Source organism: Calidris pugnax, unplaced genomic scaffold, assembly GCF_001431845.1.
Source record: "Calidris pugnax isolate Ruff unplaced genomic scaffold, ASM143184v1 scaffold54, whole genome shotgun sequence".
In the NCBI taxonomy this organism is placed as follows: domain Eukaryota; kingdom Metazoa; phylum Chordata; class Aves; order Charadriiformes; family Scolopacidae; genus Calidris; species Calidris pugnax.
The window spans coordinates 4,360,510-4,381,683 of record NW_015090864.1 but is presented as its reverse complement, the minus strand read 5'-3'; the positions used below and the strand labels follow the sequence as shown (position 1 = coordinate 4,381,683).

Sequence of the window (21,174 nt, the reverse complement as noted above, 5' to 3'; positions counted from 1 at the left end):
ATGAAAATGATTCCACAGAAACTCAAATAAACCCAAATATCCTGCACTGCCAGTGCTTAAAAATACTGATCTTATTGTTTGTGTTTCTGGTTTTACAGGATTTCTAAATGTCTCAATGAGCCATTTATGAGGCTAAGATCATTTAAGTTGTGCTTCTTTCATGGTATTTCCATCAGCCAGGAACTGAAATATCATGAAGGGACAGATATTGCATTATTTCAGGACCATACATGGCTCCTTGAAGCACTGAAAGAGCTGGAGAGAAAAACAAATGCCAAGGTTTGAAATTCAAATACAAGCTGAAGGATCAGCTCACATTCTCTGCGCTTCAGACCTTGCAATAATAAACCAGCAGAGCACATACAAACTTTTAAACCCCAAATGAGTTGTCATAGTTTTTCTGTGATATTTGGATACAAGACATGACATTGTTCACTGTTCTTTGCCCTAGTGGGTCACTGTGTTCTCACACAGTGGTAGGTAGATTTTTTCAAGATCCAACTGGCAGGGAGAATTACCCGGACCAGTGGGCAGAGGACAGATGGCCTTGTCTTAACTGTACCTCCTTGAGTGGACAAAGGACAGATTCAGCTGCAGATCTGGTTCTCTTGCAGCAGTAGACGTGAAATATGTCCCATTTGAATTGCCTACACCAAATACTACCCTTCCCAGATCCATTTCAACCACTGGCCTCCCTGAGGATGCTCAGTCTTAGGTCAGACAGCTTTGTGTTCACCATCTTCTCCACCTGTCAATAATACAGACATTTTCAGGCTGACCTCTCCTACAATAAAAATTTTAATTTACCTGGGGAAAAAAAAGGCAACAACTGGTAAGCCATAAACCAGCTGCAACTTTCAGCATGGCAGTAATCAGCAGTGCACTAAAGAGCCTTCCAGGAACACTCTATAACAGCTTTTCACAGAATTCTTAAGATAATTTCCTTGCCCACAGTGCCATTCGATTGCTGCTAATCACCTCTCTGTCTCCCAAACCATTAGGAAGGCTTATTCCTGGAGCTGATAAAAATACCTCTGAAGAACAAGAGTGTTTTCCAGGCATCAGACAGTGAGCACTTAAAATAAATCCCCTGGTGAAAGAGACCTGCATCCCCTATAAAAGATTATGCTACTTTGGAAACACTCTCCAGGAGTCCATACATTCATTCCCAGCTAAGAGTAGAGGGATCTTGTTTGTTTGCTAAAGATCTCTGCTTCCTTCCTTGGTCAAGATTAAAGAAAAGCACTTTTTTTCTTACCAAGAAGAGGCACATCAACAGTTACTCTCTTCGGGCTGTATGAGAGCTGGTCACTGTCAGGGGAAGTGCCTGGGGGAGTACCTAGATGTAACAGAGGTCTGTACTGCCAAACACAACAATGTTGATCCATTGCCTGAGATTTATTATCGCCAGGAGTGGCACTTTGCTCCATCGTCACAGTTGATGCTGGGTTCATGCAGCTGCCCATCGCCACTCACTGCTCTTTGCCAAATAGCCTGCTCATTTCCTCCTGGGAGATGACATCCATGCCAAAGGTGCAGAGCTTCAATTACTCTTGGAGAGACCTGCTAAGAGGGTATCACTTCCCATCTGGTATCTGCTACCATTTTTCACTTGGAGGATCTGTCTATTATCTTTCCACGAAAGCATATTTCTGCTTCACCTTCACCAGCACTGTCCTCCCATTGGCACCAGCACAGTTCTGCAGTCACATTGGTGAAATTCCCCCTGCCTAACTGATGAATTCTCTCCAACTATATGGGCCTGGTTTAGGATACATATATCACCTTCTACATTCCCTTAATGGACCTGAACTGAGTATATTGGCAGTAAACTGCCAATAAGACACCCATTAGATATGTAGACACTTACAGGACTATGGTCCCCTCTCTGTCAAGGACTGAAATAGCAGAGTTAGAGTGAGACCACTGCAGACTGAAGGAAAGACAGAGGGTTTGTTTGTACACTTCCCTCTAGAGAGAGGGAAGAAAAATGAAGATGTTAAACTCTTCTTCTTGAAAGTGTTGTCATAGGAAAACAAAGATTATTTGATCTTACTGGTATCTTCAGCCAAAATGAAGGTAATTAGAAAAAATTGGTCCCCCAGACGTTGGTTGCAAATAAAAGATGGGGTTCTTGTTCCCTTGTCAGCTCGTCTCTTGAGACACACTGAGTGTTTCTGACACAGAAACACCTTCTGTGTTTCCTCTGGTTAAGGCTAGAATCTGGCCATCAGCCCACTCCACGTAAGAGCAGAAAGTAAACTTGCCTCTTCTCCAAGCTGCCACGCTGCAAACCAAGGGGAGCACAGATTGAACACAAAGCCAGAGGGATCAGAGAGCGCCAGTAAAACTCTGTCAATTCAAACTGTGGCAAAGTACCTCCAACAAAGAGGCAGAGATGCCCTCCTGTGAGGGAATATCAGCACTCGGAGCACTGACTGGGTCAGTCAGAACTAGGTTAGGCTCAGCTGCGCTCCCTTTGGGGTTTTGGACAAACTTGACTTGGAGATGGCCTCACCAGGTAAGCCGAGCCTCTGCTTCCCATCACGAAGGGAGAGCACAGAGTTATTGGCATTGCCACCAGCATCCTCTGGATTACTTGACCATGCAGACAACCTGGAGCCATTTCTGCAGCTAGGCTGATGTCCAACCTTCTTTATTCCCTTCTCTCTCTGCTAGTAAAATAGCTGGTGTTGGCAATGCTTTCCAGAGAGATTCCCTGGGCTCTTCACATAAAGTGGTGTTTGAAGACTTAGATCCTGGCATAAAACATAGTCCACAGAGTAAACCACAAGGTTTATGGAGCTGTGAGAGCTTTAATGCTGAGATGTGCTGCCTTTTTAGGGTTTGAACTATGTAGTCTGTGTGAGCAGCCATATGATATCAGTAATTTCAGAAGCTGCCCAGACAGAGATTTTGAGTCACAGCCTTCGAACAAAGTTTCTTACCTCACTCAAGGCTTTTAAACAATCCAACTGAGTGAACCATTTGCTCTCGAGCAAATGAATCATTCCCCTCATTAGGGGTCCAAGATGGTCCTGTCTTTCTGTCCAGACTGAAGATTGATACTGACCTATCCAAGATGACAAATAAATTGAGTCAGACAGGAATCTGTACCCTCACAGCAGATATGCAAAAGAACATCAACAGGAAAATCCAACACAAGCAGAAGATGCAGCAAATTAGCTTGCAGCTACGTTTCCAAGTAGTTATGATTCAGAGTTGTTTAACTTGAGTTTTTCCTTCTTCTTCAGCCCATGTTGAAAGAAGTGTGTGCCTCATGCCTGCAGCCTGTCTACTCCATGGAGCGTGTGGTCACTGACAAAGTCTGTCTGCACCGCTCATGTTTCTGCTGCCAGGTCTGTGGGAGGAAGCTGAGGTGAGTGGTAGGACCCCAGTACACTTATTTTTAAGGCGTGTTCAAGTAGTTTCCATCACAATAGTCCAAGGGTAATTCCAACAGGGCAACCTTCAGGAAATGAGAAAGGGCAGACAGTTTTCCTGATACTATCCATCCTCCTTCACTAGAGTCTGAAGACTATTTACCTCAAGCTTGTAGACACCTTTGCATCAGGAGCCTGCATGGTTGTGCAAGGGTGAGCTGAAAATACAAAAAATATTTACCATTTGGGAATGTTGATATGGAATTTAATTGGAGGAATCGTTCGGGTGCCTCACATGTTCATGGAGTCAGGTAGGTTGGAAGGTACCTCTGTAAGTCTCCACCCAGCCTCCTGCAGGTCCAAGGAGGGTGGCTAACTCAGGACCACTTTCAGGAGAGGTATGAGTGGCTCCAAGGATGGAGATTCTACAGCCTCTCAGCTGAGGCCCCTCTTTTAACATTTGACCACCAGTGAAAAGGTTTTTTCTTATATCTCATCACAATTCTCCATGTTACAACTTGTTCCCACTGCCTCTCATCCTGTCACTGTCCTCATCCAGGAGCACTCCAGCCCTGTCTTCTCTATCCCGTCCCATAAAATAGACATATACAGCAATCAGTTCCTCCCTCTTAACCTCCTCCTTGTAAGACCTAGCTAATCCAGCTCCCAGCCTCTCCTCAAATGACACACGTTCCAGGCCCTTGACCACATTGGTGGCCCTTTGCTGGACTCCTTCCAGTATGTCAATGGCTTTCTTGCACTGAGGAATCCAAAACTGGACAAAGTACTCCACATGTGGTCCTACAAGTGCCAAAAGCAGGGGAAGAGCCACTTCTCCTGACCAGCTGGCTTGGCTCTTGCTAATGCAGCCACAGATGTAGTTGGCTTCTCTGTCACAAGGGCACACTGCTGGCTTGTGTTCAGCTTGTCAGTCACCAAGACACCACAGTTCTTTTCTGTGAGGCTGCTTGCCATCCTCTTGGCCCCCCAGCTCTACAGACACATTGTCCCATTGTGCAGTTGTTGGATCATGGGAGCCCTGCACAGTTTTACCCATATGGTCCACGCTGTGCATACAGAGGGAGAGGTGGAGTGCTGGTGTGAAGCCTGGCCCGTAAATGAGAAAGGGATTATACATAACCTGGAGGTGTACATAACCTGCTCCCAGAGGTATTGTAAGGAAATGTTTCATTTTTCATGTTTCAGGTTTTGAAAGAGAAATCAAACATAACCTCAGAAAACAGACGCTGCTTTTGAAAGGTTTCATTCTTCAAACAGCTTCCCTTCCCCAACGGTTTCCACTGAAAAACAATTTTGCTGAAAACCTGTCCATCAGTGCTACTGTTAATCCTTCCCTCCCACACAGCCTCTAACAGCTATGCCAATGTGTGTTTTCCAGCTTGCAAAACTATGCTGCCCTCCACGGGGTGTTTTACTGCCAAGTCCACCACAAGCAGATGGCTGGAGCTAAAAGCAGAAGCGAGACAGAAAGGCTGGAGCACTGGCTTGGAGACCATCAGGTTCGGCCAGTGGCAACGGTAGGCAGAGGACCACAGCCCCAGGACTGGTACAACAGGACCAAAAAGGAGACTGAAACAAGAGAGAAACCCACATCATCCTTCAATGCACGGTGCAGCTTGCGGCCAGCTGAGCACAGGCAAGAGCTGAAGAGCAGCTCTGTCCTCTTAGGGAACAAGCTAAGAATGGGCTGGCCACCTTCAGAAATAGCCTTGTTGGCAGTAGATGGAAAAGCTGGAAAGGGAGCATGCTTTGGGAAAAAGCCCACTCTGAGCCTGCAAACCTTCCAGGCTGCAGGCAGCAGGGTGGGCAGGGTGATGCTCAGGGGTCAGGAGGGAAAACCAGCAGTGGAGGCAGCAGTTGGGAAGGGAAGCTTCTTACCTGGTGTCACCTATACCAAGGAAATAGAACAAGCGTGCTCCTGGCCCAAGAACAGAGAACAGGGAGACAGTGAAAAGATGGGGGATGTGAAAGGGAAGCGAGGGGGCAAGGTGTCTCAGCGAGTGGCTGCGATCCAGCAGGGCAAAGCCCAGTCGAAGAGAGGACCTGCCTCTGCCTTCTCCTCTCTAGTCCTGGAGCCTGTGAAATCCCTGCCTCGTGGCTCACTCGACCACCACACCACACGTCAAAGCACTAAACCCACCAACTGGATGTACCTGGGGGGCACAGGGGGCTGCATCCTCCCTGCTGCAGAGCTCCCAGTGAAGGGAAACAAGGTATGTGGGTCTCTAAGCATACCCAACGAAGGGGACACAACTCCTGCAATGACAGATGACAAGCCTGAACCAACCATAGCCACCCCAGCTACTGCAGGAGACAAGCACCATCTTGGAGAGAGAATGAACAGCCCACAGCCTGTCTGTGTGTCAGGAGAACCCAAAATCAGAAACACCACAAGTGGGGAACTAAAATCTGGAGCTGAGGGTGTTGGTCTCCATGAATGTGAAGTTGAACATGAAGGCCCCTGTCTCTCTGGTGTGTCAGGGACTCCTCACGCAGCTTCTGGCTCCCTGGAGCCAGGAGGGCTGGGGGCATCACCTGAGACCCCTGAGGTGGTGCATGAGAAATCAGAAGCAAACACCAAGGAGTTCCCTGGGAAACAAATACCAGTAATTTCAGGGGAAAATATGCAGCCATCCAGCATAAATCATTTTCCTGGGACTGAGAGCAAAGGGGAAGAATTTGAGAAGACAGTACAAGTGAAACCGGTAAGTATGTCAGGGTTTCTGGAAGAACCCAGTCCTGAGAAAACATTTCAGGAAAAAGAGGCAGAAAAGAGAAGAGTTTCTTCCCCTGGTTTGCCAGAGATGACAGGTGACCATAGCGCGTCCTGTCTGCAAGAAACAGAACCTCAGGCCACATGTGGTCCACTGATAACTAACCCTCCTGAGGGTATTTTGAGACATGATGTAAAATCACCTGACAAGGACCTTCCAGTATCAGCAGGCACATCTCCGCAAGAAATCTGTGCTACTTTGTCCTCACACAATGAAGTAAGAAACTCCAACTTGAAGGTTCCCCCAGAAGTTCTTAGTAGAAACACCTCTAACGTTTTTGAGCAATCACCCAAAACATTAGACTCCTCCAAACTGAGTATATCCTCGTGCAAATCTGGAGGTCATCCAGTGGAAGAAGAAAAAATGGATCTGAAACTCCCAGGGGAAAGCACTTTACATACATCAAGGCCTGATGCCCAGAGAAAAGAGACCAGAAGCAGTCAAGCCTGCAGAGACATGCCTGGTAAAAGCTTCAGGAAAAACCCCTTCACTACACTTTTTGGTTCTGAAGACAAAGGCAGCACTCCCAAGAAGGAAAATACAACTCAAAGGAAAGCCACTAAGCCCCAGTCAGCCCTTGCCACTTTGTTTGGTTATTCCTCAGAGAAGAAGCAGAGTCAACAAGAGAATCCTGCAAGATCCTCAGAACACACAAACGTTGAAGACAGGCAGGAAAAGCCCCAGGACCTCCTCAGCTCCTCCAGCCAAGCAAAACAAAAGACCTCCAAAAACGATCAGCTGCCACAGCCAAGGAAGGCAGAGGTCACCCCTAAACATATCCAGGAGAGATCTGGAAGCTGTTCAGATTCTACTGAGGGCAAGGAGACTGATATCCTGTTGTTAAGTCCTGGTACAATCATTTCATGGGAGGATAAACATGAGAGAACTGAACTTGACATTCATGACCAACTGGCTTTAAATAGTCAGGTTCAGCAGCAGCAGGACAGCTTTTGGTCTTCCCTCATGCCAAAACAAAAAAATGAGAAAGAAGCTGCAGTAACCTTGGAAGGTGAAACAAACCTCCTACATCCTCCTCCAGAGCTTATGTCTGCAGCTGATAACAACAAAAAACCCATCAGGGAAGGAAATCATCATGATGCTCATCCACTAGAAGTTCAGAACCTCTTAAGTTTAGATGTCCAGGACACAGAGATAGAGGATGAGATATTTTTTTCACCAGACGATTCAGAGAAGTTACCCAAGGAAGCTGAGCTTCAGTTAGACAACATAGATTTTCCAGAGGACAATAGCTTGTTCTTTTCTGGAGAACAAGATTTTCCCATCACGGCAAATAAAATCACAAATTCAGACTTGCAAAATTCAGAGGCAGAAACTATACCTTGCTTTGATCCAAATCCTTCAGAATTGTGCCAGGAAATCCCAGCACTAGAGCTGTGGGACACTTCCAACCTCTCACTTCTTGCTGGACAGGATGAGATTATTACTAGAGACTTGGAAGGAATTCAGAGCTGTGCACTGCTGCAGCAGTTAGATCCACAGCACCGAGCTCCAAAGGCTGCAGAAGATACATTGGGGTTGGGTGTCAGTGTTGAAAGCTCACCAATCAAGCATCTCTCTACGCAGGAAGACAATTTTCCTACAATGTACATGTTCACCAGCCATGCTTCTGAAGCCCTTAATCACAACGTCTTTGATCCTTTCAGTGTTGATTCAGCCGAAATGAGCCAGGAGGTTCCTGAAAAAATGAGCAGAAAAACATCAGGATTTGAAGAGGCTTATGAAAGTCTCTCCTCTGCAGACCCAAATATGTTAAATGATGACCTTTTAGAGCAAGAGTTCTTTATATAGTTGGAAAAAAAAAAAAATCAAAAGAAGCACCCACTCCTACAGCACAAGTTAGCTGATACAGGATGAACATTGATTCCTGAAATCACCCACTCCTTTGGCACAAAAAAAAAAAAAGTTCAGTTTTGCATAGGCTGATTTATTAATGGCTTAAGGAGCTAAATTTAAGATCTCTATCCTGGTAATAGTGTGTCAGTGCTTAGTTCCCAAAAAAGAACATTGGAAGAACTGGCTTCACTGTGAGGTACCTCCAAGGAGACACCGACCAGTCCCCAGTTCTCTGCACCCAGAGGAGATCTTCTGCATGATCTAGTGCCAAGGTTCCTCAGAGGATGTCTGCATGGCCACTGTCTGCAAGGCAGAAGGGGGAGAGGCCTCCAAGGAGATCCAACCAGCAAGCAGCTATGAACAACAAGCTAATCAAGAGCTAGAAATTTCAATGAGATGAGAATGCCATCATGCCATCATCATGATAATGATGAGAATTATCAGGGAGGAACCAAACCGTTGGCACCAAGTGCACAAGTAAAATGCAATGGGCAAAGCTGAGGGAGGGCAGGGTGAAGATTTGTCTCCTAATTGGGTTTAGGTGTCTGCAATATTAGCGTTTCAATGTAAACCAATTGTTTAACTTCATATCTGAGTTGATGGAAAATTAGGAAGCACAGTCAGTGAAGTCTGGGGAGTGATTCACCCCAAAAGAGACAACTGCATTCAAAAAGCTAACAGCTGTCTGGACTCTATTAACTGCATCAATACTTCTCCACTAACTACAGTCCAACCGTAGGTATCTATTTCAGATAGAGACAACTGCATTTAGTCATCCAGAGATTAATCCAACCCAAACCATCACACACCTTTTCACCATATGGCTTGCCTACACTTGATAATAATTACACTACCCTCGTTCTATTTTTGCTTCAGTAGACTGCCAAATTGCTTCACATAGGAGGTCACCATCATTAACCTCATTGTACAATGATAAACAAAGATAAGTGAAATGACCTTACCAAGGTCACCTGGTCAGAAGGGCAGAGGAGGAAAGGAAACCCAGATCTCCTGACGTCTTGGGGCATGGAGACATTGCTATGTCTGCTCTCCCCGTGCAGTCACATTCTGACCCTCCCTGACTGCCCTTTGCTGCCATAACATGAATGTTAGAGGAGTTAACAATTATATTAATGATAAACAAGCTTACCAGAAACCTCAGAGGCTCAAAGGAAGAACACGTGTATCATGGAATTTATCACTTCACCTGTTTTAATCAGCTGTTTGTAATGAAAAAAAAAATTTAAAAAAAAAAGATTAAGATTTTAAATAATTAATTTTTTAAATAAAATTTTTTAAAAACCCCTCCCTGCCTCACCAGTGCTGAAATAACCTTGGCTCTGTCAGATCTGCTGGAGGAATAAAGCTGCTTAATGACTGCATCTGCTGCAACACAGTGTGTCAGTGCTCTGTGCAGGGAGACTGTTCAATCAACAGGAATCAGGGAAAAGAGAGATGTCCTTGAAAAGTTACACCACTCACTAGATGCTAAAGTCGGTCACAACTTGGGATGGCTCCAGAGACTTGGGAGAGAGGTGCATCCATCTCACAGCCTTGCCTGGAACCTGGTCAAGCTGTGTTTAGAGGTGGAGAAATGAGACCTAAAAGCTTGCAGGGATTAAGCACCTGTCACTGAAGCCAGAGAAGGAAGAGGATGACCAGTTACCTGAGCTAAAGTTGCTCTGATTGACACCCCAGACCAAGTTGTCAGTAGCACATGACACCCATGAACCTGGTCTCTCACTGCCAGCACTAAGAGGAAGAGGGAAAATGCAGAAGCACCACAGCTGGTGGGTATAAATCCATCCTGGCCACAATTCACCCCAATATATAGATGCCCAAATGGGTCTCCAACCACAGTCACTCCTGATGTCCAGAGCTGTGTAAGAGAAAAAAGGAAAAGTTCATGAATCAGTGCATCAATACCTTACTGTCTGCCCCATGTCACATGCTGACAGAAAAGGCACCTACTCCCTGCTCAGCAGGACATGGTCAAAATGCTTCTGCCACAGCAGATCTCTTTGGCCAAGTCGTCCCATGACAAGGCCAGAGATGCATTTAAGATAAAAAGGGACCTCTGGAGGTTTCTTAGCTCAACCTCCTGTTCAAGGCATGCGTCTGAATAATAGCAAGTCCCCTCATCCAAGGATGTGGATCCAGAGCCCAGTGAAGTGTTTGTGTGGTGTGCTCACATGACGCTTGGTGCGAATTTACACAACTCTAAGTAACATTTTCTCCTCTCTTCCTTTACTCCAAATAGCATTAACTCAGTATGACCTCTCTTTCTCACCTAACCTTAGAGGGTGAGGTTTTAAGGTCCTATCTTCTAGCCCTCTTCCATGACCACACCAGTGCCATAGCCACCTGTGAAACACCAACCCAGACACCTGTGATCCTTCAGTAACTTTGCTGAAGGCTCAGATGTACTGTCTGGGTTGAAAGTGAAGGAGAAGGAATTTGAGAAGTGAACAGGTCAGTGTCTAGTGACATGTCCTTATCTCTCTGGTGAAAGCAGCCAGGAGACCTTAGCCAAAGTTCACATGCAATTTCATACACAAGGGCAATCCTGCTTTCCAGTTTGCAGGAATAAAGATACAAACCACTCAGGGAGTCTGTCCAGGAAGCATTTCAGACAAGCAGCAGAAATCAGGTCAATCTGCTTTTCAAGTGACATCAGAACCTCGGGCAAAGCCAAGCTGGTGTCATTTCTCATCCCCAAATCCTGTGTGCTCTGTATGTCTGTGTGCATGACGTGCTACGGTTTTCTTAAGGCTACTCTCTAAACCAAATCTATTTTAGGATTCTCCCCAAGACACTGGAGCTTAGATCTAGTTTTATGACTAACCAGGGTTCCTACATGGGGCAAATGAAAACCGACAGCTTGGGACACAGCTGTCAAGACCAAGTCTACTTGACTACCAGCCATATTTCCTGGTCCAGAGAAGAAGTGTTTTTCTGCTTCTCTTTCTTATGCTCTCTGGGATGGCCTATATGTCCATTAAGCCATTAATGAGAGCAGCAGATTTGCTCTGTTTTCTCCACCACACTTACAAAAATTAGCCCTCATTTGCAGAGTCACATCTTCATGTCTCGGATGAAAACCTTGTGCTGCAGAATAGCTGCCTTCAGGGGGCCTGGGGAAACACGAGGGCTGGGACAGGAGAAGCTTGTCCCCAAGAGTGGCACCTTTGTTCTGGCCCCAAGAACAGGGAGGGAATGGCGGTGACAAAGTACATCCTGAAGGACTGCAGTATATCAATGAAATGGACAGATGTACCGATACAAGTGCTCATGTTATCACACATGATTAGAGATTTAGTGCTCACATAGTTTAAACATTAATATTTGCTTATTTAAGCAATGTGCCCTAGTGCAGCCTGACCACTGAAGTATACACCATGGCCGAGTTTGGAGATTTTATAAGTGCTGTGGGGAAGTTTGGAGTATATCAGAAATTGCTGGTACTGTTCCTCTCCCTCCCGCTACTTATTAATCCTTTCCAAATGATTGGCCAAGTGTTCATGGTTGTGGATGTGCCTCATCACTGCAACACCAGCTGGATCCGTGCCGTGGGCCCCAACCTGACTGAGGAAGAGCAGCTCAACCTCACCCTGCCCCGGGATGCAGAGGGGTCCTTCGAGCAGTGCTCCATGTACTCACCAGTGGACTGGGACCTCGACTCCATCATGGCCTACGGCCTGAACGCCACGGAGAAATGCAGCAGTGGCTGGGTGTACCCCTCAGCAGAACCACCATCCCTGCTGACCGAGGTCTGTAACTGCTTTTTGATGTTCTGGGGATGGGGAAGGGAAGGGATGGGCATGCCCTGTCCTGTAGTTTGGTCAGCCAACGCCAGCTGTGGCACGGTCAGGCCGAGATTTACACCAGGCAAGGGGGAACTTTGGCTCCATCACACAGATCAATGCTGTACTCCTTGGGAGTATGTTGCAGGAAGACCACGATGTAGATGCCCATGGGGGCCACAGGCAGAAACAGTTGGGCTGTGAGTCCAGCACATTCTCTGTCCATCTCTCCCCTTTCCAGTATCCCCTTGAACCCATGATTTATCTTGCCTGGAGGGACCTTTCAGGTCTCACTGCCACAGTTTCCCTTAGTCTTCAGCCTGGTTCTCCTCACATCCCCTTCTAGGTGGAAGACATTTCCTTCAAAAGGCTTGTCATTGATATCTCTGTGGCCTCCAGGGACCTTCAGGGCTGCAACAAGACATGCCATGGGCCATGCAGTTGAGCAAAGGCTCTGCCTGTCAGCATCCCCAACTTCTCCCTCCCTGGACTGCTGTTCCTCTCTCACCATCCTTCATTCCTTCCTTCTTCCTCCCTCCTTCCCTCACTCCCAGCTCCAGCACTTTCTCAAGAGTACCTTCCTCTGAGCTGAAACCAGAGGAAAGAGTTGAGCCTCGGGTGAAGGCTCTGTGGGGTACATAGAGCACTGTCCATTTCACAGCCAGCTTCTCTAAAGGGTCCTCAGCAGCTGCTGCATCCCTTCTCACTCCTGTGCCAGTCCTCCTTTATCAGAGAAAACACTGTTCTCCCACCTTCCTCCTCCTTCTACCCTGTCCTGTTTTTGCAGCCAGAGAAACACGCTGCTAGGACTCTTATCCCAAGGTCCCACTTCAAGTAAAACTTGCCAGCCAGGAGGGTCACTTGGGGATACCTGGGCCAGAGGGGTATCCTGCAGGTCCCAGCTCTTGGGAGATGTGTATCATGATGAAGAGGCAGGCTGAGCACCTTGTACACCTGGCCCACCTCTGACTTGCGTGCTACGTTACACCACAGAGGCTTGTGTCCTTGGGGTTGAGTTCTCTGCTCCCAAGGGCTGGAGCGGAAGCTCAAGCACCAAACTCCTGGGTCCACCATGGACCAGAAGGGCTACTCACATTTAGAAAGCAGCTGGGGCCTGTCAAGAACAAAAGCATCTGTGTTTTCTTCCTCCAGTTTGACCTGGTGTGTGACAGGAAGGACCTAAATGACATCTCCCAGTCTGTCTTCATGGCGGGGCTTCTCCTAGGAGCCGTAATCTTTGGGCCACTAAGTGACAGGTGAGGAAACACAGCCATCTTCCCAGAGTTACTGCCCAACATCCAGGGACAGCCCAGCTGAGAGTTCAGGATGTCCATGCACTGAGTATGAAATACTCCCTCTGCAAGCCTTGATCCCCTTGCCTGAGCAAGGGTATCTGGGGACACCTGACATGTCTGTAGATGTCGGAGAAGAGAGGGAGGCAGACACAGTCTTATTGGGGATGGGGTGGGGGGGCGCTTCAGGAATCACAGGTCCAGCCCCAACTGGTGTCTCAGCTACCCAAGGGTGTCTCCAAGAATCCCAGAAACTTACATTTGGGCACAGAGTTGGACCCACCTTCAGCTGTGTTAACCAGATGATGTGCACCTGCTTCCCGTGGCTGTGCTAAGCTCATGGTGACAGGAACCAAAGTCCTCAGCTCCCTAGAGGACACAGCCACACAGGGGACATGGAAGGGAGAAGGGCACAGCATGCGTACACAGTGTCTCACAGGGGAACCAGCACTACAGTCTGTGTATATTACTGTGTATTCCACCTGGGCTGTTCCCATCCCCATGAAGTCTCTCCAGATACCAACTATGTCTTCCCTCTTCCTCCACAGGATAGGCCGTCGGCCAATATTTCTGATCTCCCTCCTCCTCCAGGGCTTGTTTGGTGTAGGAATTGCCTTTGTGCCCCATTTCTACGTGTACATGGCCTTCAGGTGTGTCGTGGGGGCTTCCGTGTCAGGACTTCTGATTACTGACTTGGCCTTAGGTGAGTAGGATGCCCTTACCCTGAGGTGGACAGATACGGCCTCACAAGATGCAATAACAAAAGATAGTCTTGAATGTTCAGAAAAGGGTGACCTTGGACCTTTGTTCTTCTTCGCAGCTACGGAATGGGTTGGTGTCTCCTCCCGGCCGAAGGCAGTGCTGATTTCTCATTGTTTTGTTGCCATCGGACAGATCATTTTGGCAGGTTTGAGTTATGGGATTCGCAATTGGAGGCTGCTGGAGATTGCAGGATCTGCTCCTATATTTGCCTTTTTCTTCTACATCTGGTAAGCAGGAGCGGGGCAGAGCTTCTTGCAGACACGACAGCAGTGGGTGTGAGTGGTGGCAATGAGGAGGCAGCAGCTCAGGAGTAGGCTGGGTCTTTCCTGTAAGAGTGCAGGTGCTGGAGGGACTTCTGCAGAGCTCAGCACATCTCCCTCTGGCTCTGGACACCTAAGAGAAGCAGCTGCTTTGCTTCAGGTCTTCAAATGTGGCATTTGGGGTCTAAACGTAGGCCTGGAAAACCTGGCCTGAGGAGTTATTTAGACCCATCCATCACATGTGATGCGTGCCGTGGCCACATGGAGATGGCCTGTGGGACTCGGCAGGTCACAGCAACATCTCCTGATTTCATCTCCTTGGCAGGGTGATACCAGAATCAGCTCGGTGGCTGGTGACAAAAGGTAGAATAGAAGAAGCCAAGAAGGCCCTTCAGAAGGCAGCGTCCGTCAACAAGCGCACCATCCCACCAGAACTCCTTGAGCAGGTACCTGTAAAGCCATGCAGAACTGCTTGGTGTCTTCCAAGACTTTCCTTTGGGCTTGGGCTTGGAGCAGCCACAGGAGCTGAGATCTTCCTGATCAACCTCTTACCATGCCCACTGGGGATGGCTTGGGGATGGACCGTGGAGGGCTCCAGCTCCAGCTGCCTTGTACCAGAGACCAGGTCAGGGAAGGGACAGAGCTTCTGCTGAGGCTCAACTTGGAGCTTTCTGGAGTTCCCCTTGGGATTTGGAAAGGACTCAACTGCTTCCCTGGCTTTTCTTCTGTCAGGATTTCAGGAGTGCTGAGGATGAGCACCAGGTCTCTGTTTAGTTTGTGGGTTTCTGTGCGTAAATGCCTGAAGGGAGGTTACCTCCTTGCCCACTTCAAAGTCCCTACCTTGGGGAAATGCCCATCCCAAGGGACCTCTTAGTCACCAAACCAGTGTGGTGGGCAACCAGAGCAGATGCCCACTGGGCTGCCTTCCCTTCCAGACCAGTTTGGGGTCACAAGCCTGTTGCGCTGAGGCTTTCCTTTGACTGCAGATGGAAAGGGAGATAACCATGGGCTTCCTTTGCCTGGTTTGACTCTGGCTTTGTGCATTTTGCAGCTGAAGCCTGAGACACAGACCAAGTCTGGAAGTACTCTGGATCTCTTTCGGAAGAAGCACCTCCGGAATGTGACATTAATCATGTCGTGTGCCTGGTAAGACATCCCCTCGTCCCCTCTTTTCAAAATTTTAGGTGAACAGAAGAGATTGACGGTTGACAAGAACTATAAATTCACTTCATGTGATTTTTGGGATGATGTATATGTATATGTGTTCCTGTGATATCTTTTTGTCTCCCCATACTGGACCAGATCTACCTTTTCTGGGCTTGGGGTTAGAGCTGATTATTCAAGATGTTGAGAGTTTTGTGAGAAAGGCTGGAGTAATTCCAGCTTTTCGCAATCCCTGGGTCATGGACTAGTTTTGTGCCCTCCTAGAAGTTCTGGGTGCAGTTTAGTATTTGCTGACCATATGGGGATCCATACTGCTTTATTTTGTATAACTACATCCCATAGAATTGTCACAGGTGGTGACTAGAAGGAAAACAGAGATTGCTGGGGGTTTAAATAAGTTGCATGTGGTCCAACCACCCTAATTTTTGAGGATAAACCAGTGGAAAATCCATCTGGTTACATGTTGTATTGCACTTTTTACTTGAATTTCAGGTTTGCAGACAGCCTTGTCTACTATGGGCTGAGCCTTAACGTGACAGGTTTTGGTCTGGACGTCTACCTGACTCAACTTGCCTTTGGGGCGGTGGAGTTACCAGCTCGACTTTCCTGCATTTTCCTGCTGCAGTGGTTTGGGAGGAAGAAAAGCCAGGCCGTTCTCCTGCTGCTGTCTGGCCTGATGTGTCTTGTCGTCACTAGCATCCCTGAAGGTGAACAATCTCTTCCCATCCCAAGAGCACAGCCGGGAGGAGCCCCAGCCAGCTCCATCCTGCCTCAGACCCCATCTTCCCAGCCCAGCTGGCTGCAGACCCACATTTGCTTTGAGGGGCTGAGATGCCTCAAGTGCCACAGCCCAACGGGCTGCACTGGCAACGTGCTGGATTCCTCACTGTATGACTTCCTTCTCCTTCAGAGCTGTGCCAGGTCCTTCCTGGTAGTGTCCACCACCCACCAGATGCCACCACCTCCTCTCAGAAAAGCACCAACGGGCTGCACTGGCAACGTGCTGGATTCCTCACTGTATGACTTCCTTCTCCTTCAGAGCTGCGCCTAGTCCTTCCACAGCTCCTAGACCTTGGCTGGTAGTGTCCATTACACACCACCACCCACCAGACGCCACCACCTCCTCTCAGAAAAGCGTAGCAGAAGAGACCTTTTAAAAGCCACCATGTATCCCTTATTTAGATGAACAGGAAAAGCAAATGCCCCTCTCCCCTTATCTGATTCTACCTCCACATATTGCTGCAGTCCATACCCTCACCCCTGCTGCTGTGCCAGTGCTGTGAGTAAGGTTGAAGGAAAGAGAGGGGCTGCACGATACCTTCAAGCTCATAGGATGTGGCATTTCCAACCAAGCACTCCCTAAAGAACCTGAAGTGGCTCAGAGACTCACTTCAGTTGCAGATTTAGGAAATGCCCAAGGCTTCAAGAGAAACATACATTCTCTTTGCCAGTTATCCAGAGGGTATTTTCCAGGAAAGGGTCTGCTGGGAACAATTTCCAACGGAAATCCAATTGGAAAACCTGTTTGAAAGGGCTGTCCTCAGAATCCCATTGCAGAGATCTTTGGTCCCAACTGAACCTTCTCCATGAAGGTCACAGTGATGATCTCTTCTCCTCCCCTCAGACCAGCCTGTAGCGACCACTGTCCTGGCCACCATTGGCAAATTTACTGCCACGGCCTCCTTCTCCACCTCCTATGTCTATGCCGCAGAGCTCTTCCCCACCATTGTCAGGTGAGGTCTCCCCACACATCAAGGCTTCCCTCCACCATGGCTGGTGGGGCAAGAACCTGGTTGTCCCCATGGTGGCACTCAGTCCCACGGTGGCCCAGGGGATACCAGGCCCTGCCCACACCTCCCACTCTCCCTCACTCCCCCAGGCAGACCGGCGTGGGGCTGTGCTCGATGTCGGCCCGGGTGGCGGGGATCGTGGCCCCACTGATCCGCCTCCTGAGCGAGTACCACCGGGCCATCCCCATGGCCATCTTCGGGAGTGTCCCCGTGGTGGTGGGACTGCTCTGCTTCCTGCTGCCAGAGACCCGCGGTGCAGACCTGGCGGATGACACGGGGGCAACTGCTCCCGAGCTGAGGTGGGTACCCACAGCTCTGAATTTAAGGCAAAAAAAAAAAAATCCAAAGGTACAAATTTAAGACAATGAAAGGTACATCAAAAACGAGGGTGGAAACACTATTATCTCTTCCTCTTTCCTTCACGTATTCAGGAGCAGGACACTGGAAGTTTTGTCCAAGGGAGACACCACAAAGGATGGAGCAGACTCGGAGAAGGGCATGCGCAGCTGCTTGGAGAGCAAGTGATGAACGGACAGGCACACACAAAAGGCATAGTCTGAACCATTTTTCTTGAAGCAGAGCAATGAGGCACTGCTGTCTGGAAAAACTGGTCTTTCAAATGATCCACAAACTCCTCGTGCTCAGAGGGAGAGCTCCGTGTCGCTCTGCGGCTGGAAAAGACGCGCTTTGGACTGTTCCCCAAACCCGCTCTGTTCTGCCTGGCTGCGCGAGTCCCGTCCCCTCCCCACCCCGATTCCTGACGTGTTTCCCAGTCCTTTGCAAACTGGTACCCGTGGAACCACCCCTGTCGTGTTTTACAGCAATAACCAGTTGCCAGTAGAGTGGTAGTACTGGGCAAGCGAGCGCCGGGCTGTGTCCCTCCTGCACTAACCGCTCGGGTCGCCGGCCTTCTCCTGGGCCCGAGCCTCCACGTTTGATCAGGATGTCACTGAAACCCTGTCACACACCTATTTAGCTTTTCTTTCTCTATGTGGTGTTTGAATTTGAGTTTCTACATGAATAATATAAATTATACTCGGAGTTTGATAAGAGACACTTGTCATGCAATATGTGAATAACAAATGGTGTTGATTTGTTGTTTTTTTTTTATTTTGTTGTTTCCTACTGTTTCACAGTTGGCCTTTGTAACTGCTATTGGCTCTGGAGTGTTTTCTACACAGAAATTGTAAGCCTGTCGTTGAACACACAGATGGAAACGTGTTTGGTTTCCATCAGCCACAAACAATGCAGAAACAGAGTGTTAAAGCGGAATGACTGGGTTCAATCAGAACTTTTTTTATTTCTCCTGATGTCTCTCGATGAACAGTCTCTATTTATTTTCTCCATGAGCTGCTGTGGAAGTTTCCTGATTTATGCCATGTACCTTGCGATTCAACCTCAGTTAAACTGAGCTGGGCACCTGGAGAGCTTTCCCCCATCATGGTCAAGCTTTAACAGTGACATTTAACAGACTTGCTTGGCTGCTTCCAGCTCATCCACAACAACATAGTGGCATTTCGTGTCACAAAAAAGAAAGACAAGGGTGGTCTTCTCTCCTGCTTTACTTGCTTGCAAATAGAGAATGTATTTGGCACCCTTTCATGAAGCTACCTCCTCAAGCCACAGCACTAGTCTTGGTCTTAGAAGAAGGCTGGTCACTCAGGTTTGTAGCATGCTTTTGTTTCCAATCACTTCTGGTATTTCTCAGGCTGGCATGTCCCAAGTCTGAGCCAGACGTGCCTGGAGGTGATATTCATTTTGTACTTTGGCTTTGGTGCACAAGATCTCCCCAAACTGCAAAGTTTCCCATGGGACCTGGCTGTGGCTGGAGATGGGGCAGGGCATTTTCAGGATCTGGGATTTGGCACTGGGTCATTGCACGGAGCCAAAACAGCAGAATTAAAGCTGCTTCTCCTCACCTTCTCAGCCTTTCCCTGCTGGGTCCCTTTCTGCAGGCTTTGCTCTGGTCACGGACCTGGGACCTTCCCAACACGGAGTCAGGAGGAAAAAGAGGACAATGTCCTCTAGTCAAAGGGCAAGGTCCGGGATCCTGAGAACTCTGTAGCATAGCCAGGGTTGCAGAAAAGTTTGTTGGTGTCACTGACACTGGGGATACACTGATTGTCTCCATGGTACTTGTGAGGCTCCTCTGGCAACATGATCTGCTTCGCCCCACATCTCCTCACCTCGCCTTAGTCATGCTCTGGTCATGCTCTGCTGCCCCTCCACACCTTATTACCTCTGGCCCTGCCCGACCAGCTTCCTTGGCAGTGGGGAGATGATGGTAGATGAACCTGAGTGTCTACCCCATTTTGTCCTCACCTTCTTTTCAGCTATTTGGCTCCCTCCCCTTGGTTCTGGGGTCATCCTCTTTCCCTTAATTATCTCTTCAAGTCACTTGAGGCACTTTTTTACCCTTTGGCCATAGCCTTATCATGATCCCATAAAACCCCATTATATTCATGCAGAAGTGTGTTCGCATTCTCACATGCTGTTCCACCACACCTAGCTCGACTCTGTACCGTGAGCTCTATTTATTACAGTGCAGGACTATGTGTAGAGAAGGTAGCAAAATATCATTGGACATCCTGCCACTCCTGCTGGGGTGGGCAAAACATCGTGACTCAAACTTGCCAAGGGGAGCTGCTCCAAAGCCAGCAGATCTAGGTGCACAAGGTGTTTTCCTGAGACAGAGAAATGCCAGAGCAGCGAAGAGACCCACCAGGAGCTGGAAGCCCTCATGGGAGATGCTGATGAAGTGTAGACCTTGCCAGAGCAACCACGACCACCTCCTGCCTATAAAAAGTAGCCAAGGGAGTGTGGGCAACAAGAAGTGCAGCAAACATGGTTGGACTAGATGATCTTAAAGGTCTCTTCCAACCCAAATGATTCTGTGATTCTATGATATTCAGATGCTCTTCAACCCTCAGGTTGATCACTGGATCACCATCCAGTGATCTTCAAACTAACCAGGTGCGTGTTCCCTGCTGGGTCCCTTTCTGCAGGCTTTGTTCTGGTCATGGACCTGGGGCATTCCCAACACGGAGTCAGGAGGAAAAAGAGGACAATGTCCTCTAGTCAAAGGGCAAGGTCCGGGATCCTGAGAACTCTGTAGCGTAGCCAGGAGCCAGGGTTGCAGAAAAGTTTGTTGGTGTCACTGACACTGGGGATACACTGATTGTCTCCATGGTACTTGTGAGGCTCCTCTGGCAACATGAACTGCTTTGCCCCACATCTCCTCACCTCGCCTTAGTCATGCTCTGGTCATGCTCTGCTGCCCCTCCACACCTTATTACCTCTGGCCCTGCCCGACCAGCTTCCTCAAAGGACAGAGCTCCTCTACACTCAGGGCCACTGAACAGGAGCACCACAGCAAATCCCTTGAAAATCAGCGCCAGAGAGAAGATGGCACCACAGGCAGCCCCTCCTGGTGGGTCACTGTCACATGTCACTGATTTCACCCAAAGCTCTGTCTCCACCAAACTGCATATCCGTGAGATACATTGGAAAGCACACAGGCAGGGCAACAGGGAGAAGAAATAAAGTCTCCTTTAAAAACTTCTCAGCATTACCAGAAAACAGTTTTTGAGCTGTACACAGTCAAAGCTGGAACACCACCACTGTGTAACTTCTGTGAGAAGAAAGTAATCTTGGGGGACAGGAGATAAGAGAAGAGCAAGCACAGGAAAAGAATATGTTGTCGGGGTTTTTTCATAGCACGAGACAAAAGTGGTCATAAACCACTTAAAGACAGAGATGGATATAGACTAGAACAGAGTAGGATAGACCCGATAGTTCCCAGAAAGATTTGCACTTTCTTCTAAGATACCAACTGCCACAGCATCTCTCAGTTTCCTGGAACAGACAAATTATTGTGGTCCTTCAGCACAGCCTGACAGCACCACTTTCTGTGCACAAAGCACCATGACACGCTTCCATTCAAAGCCACCAGCACTAAGGTGAAAATTCTGCTGCCTGTTGACATCTTTGCTCACCACTTACACTGCATATCCGTAGATACATTGGAAAACACACAGGCAGGGCAACAGGGAGAAGAAATAAAGTCTCCTT

General features: G+C 48.2%; 1 protein-coding gene across 1 annotated transcript; it reads left to right on the top strand.

Moving 5' to 3' along the window:
- The first annotated feature begins 11,424 nt into the window (after positions 1-11,424).
- Positions 11,425-17,652, top strand: SLC22A13 (solute carrier family 22 (organic anion/urate transporter), member 13). Its single transcript, XM_014944903.1, has 10 exons — positions 11,425-11,802; positions 12,988-13,091; positions 13,676-13,830; positions 13,948-14,116; positions 14,475-14,595; positions 15,201-15,295; positions 15,806-16,020; positions 16,938-17,046; positions 17,193-17,402; positions 17,535-17,652. Exons 1-10 carry the CDS (start codon positions 11,431-11,433, stop codon positions 17,626-17,628), a joined length of 1,644 nt encoding a protein of 547 aa, XP_014800389.1. The 5' UTR covers positions 11,425-11,430; the 3' UTR covers positions 17,629-17,652.
- Positions 17,653-21,174: the final 3,522 nt, after the last annotated feature.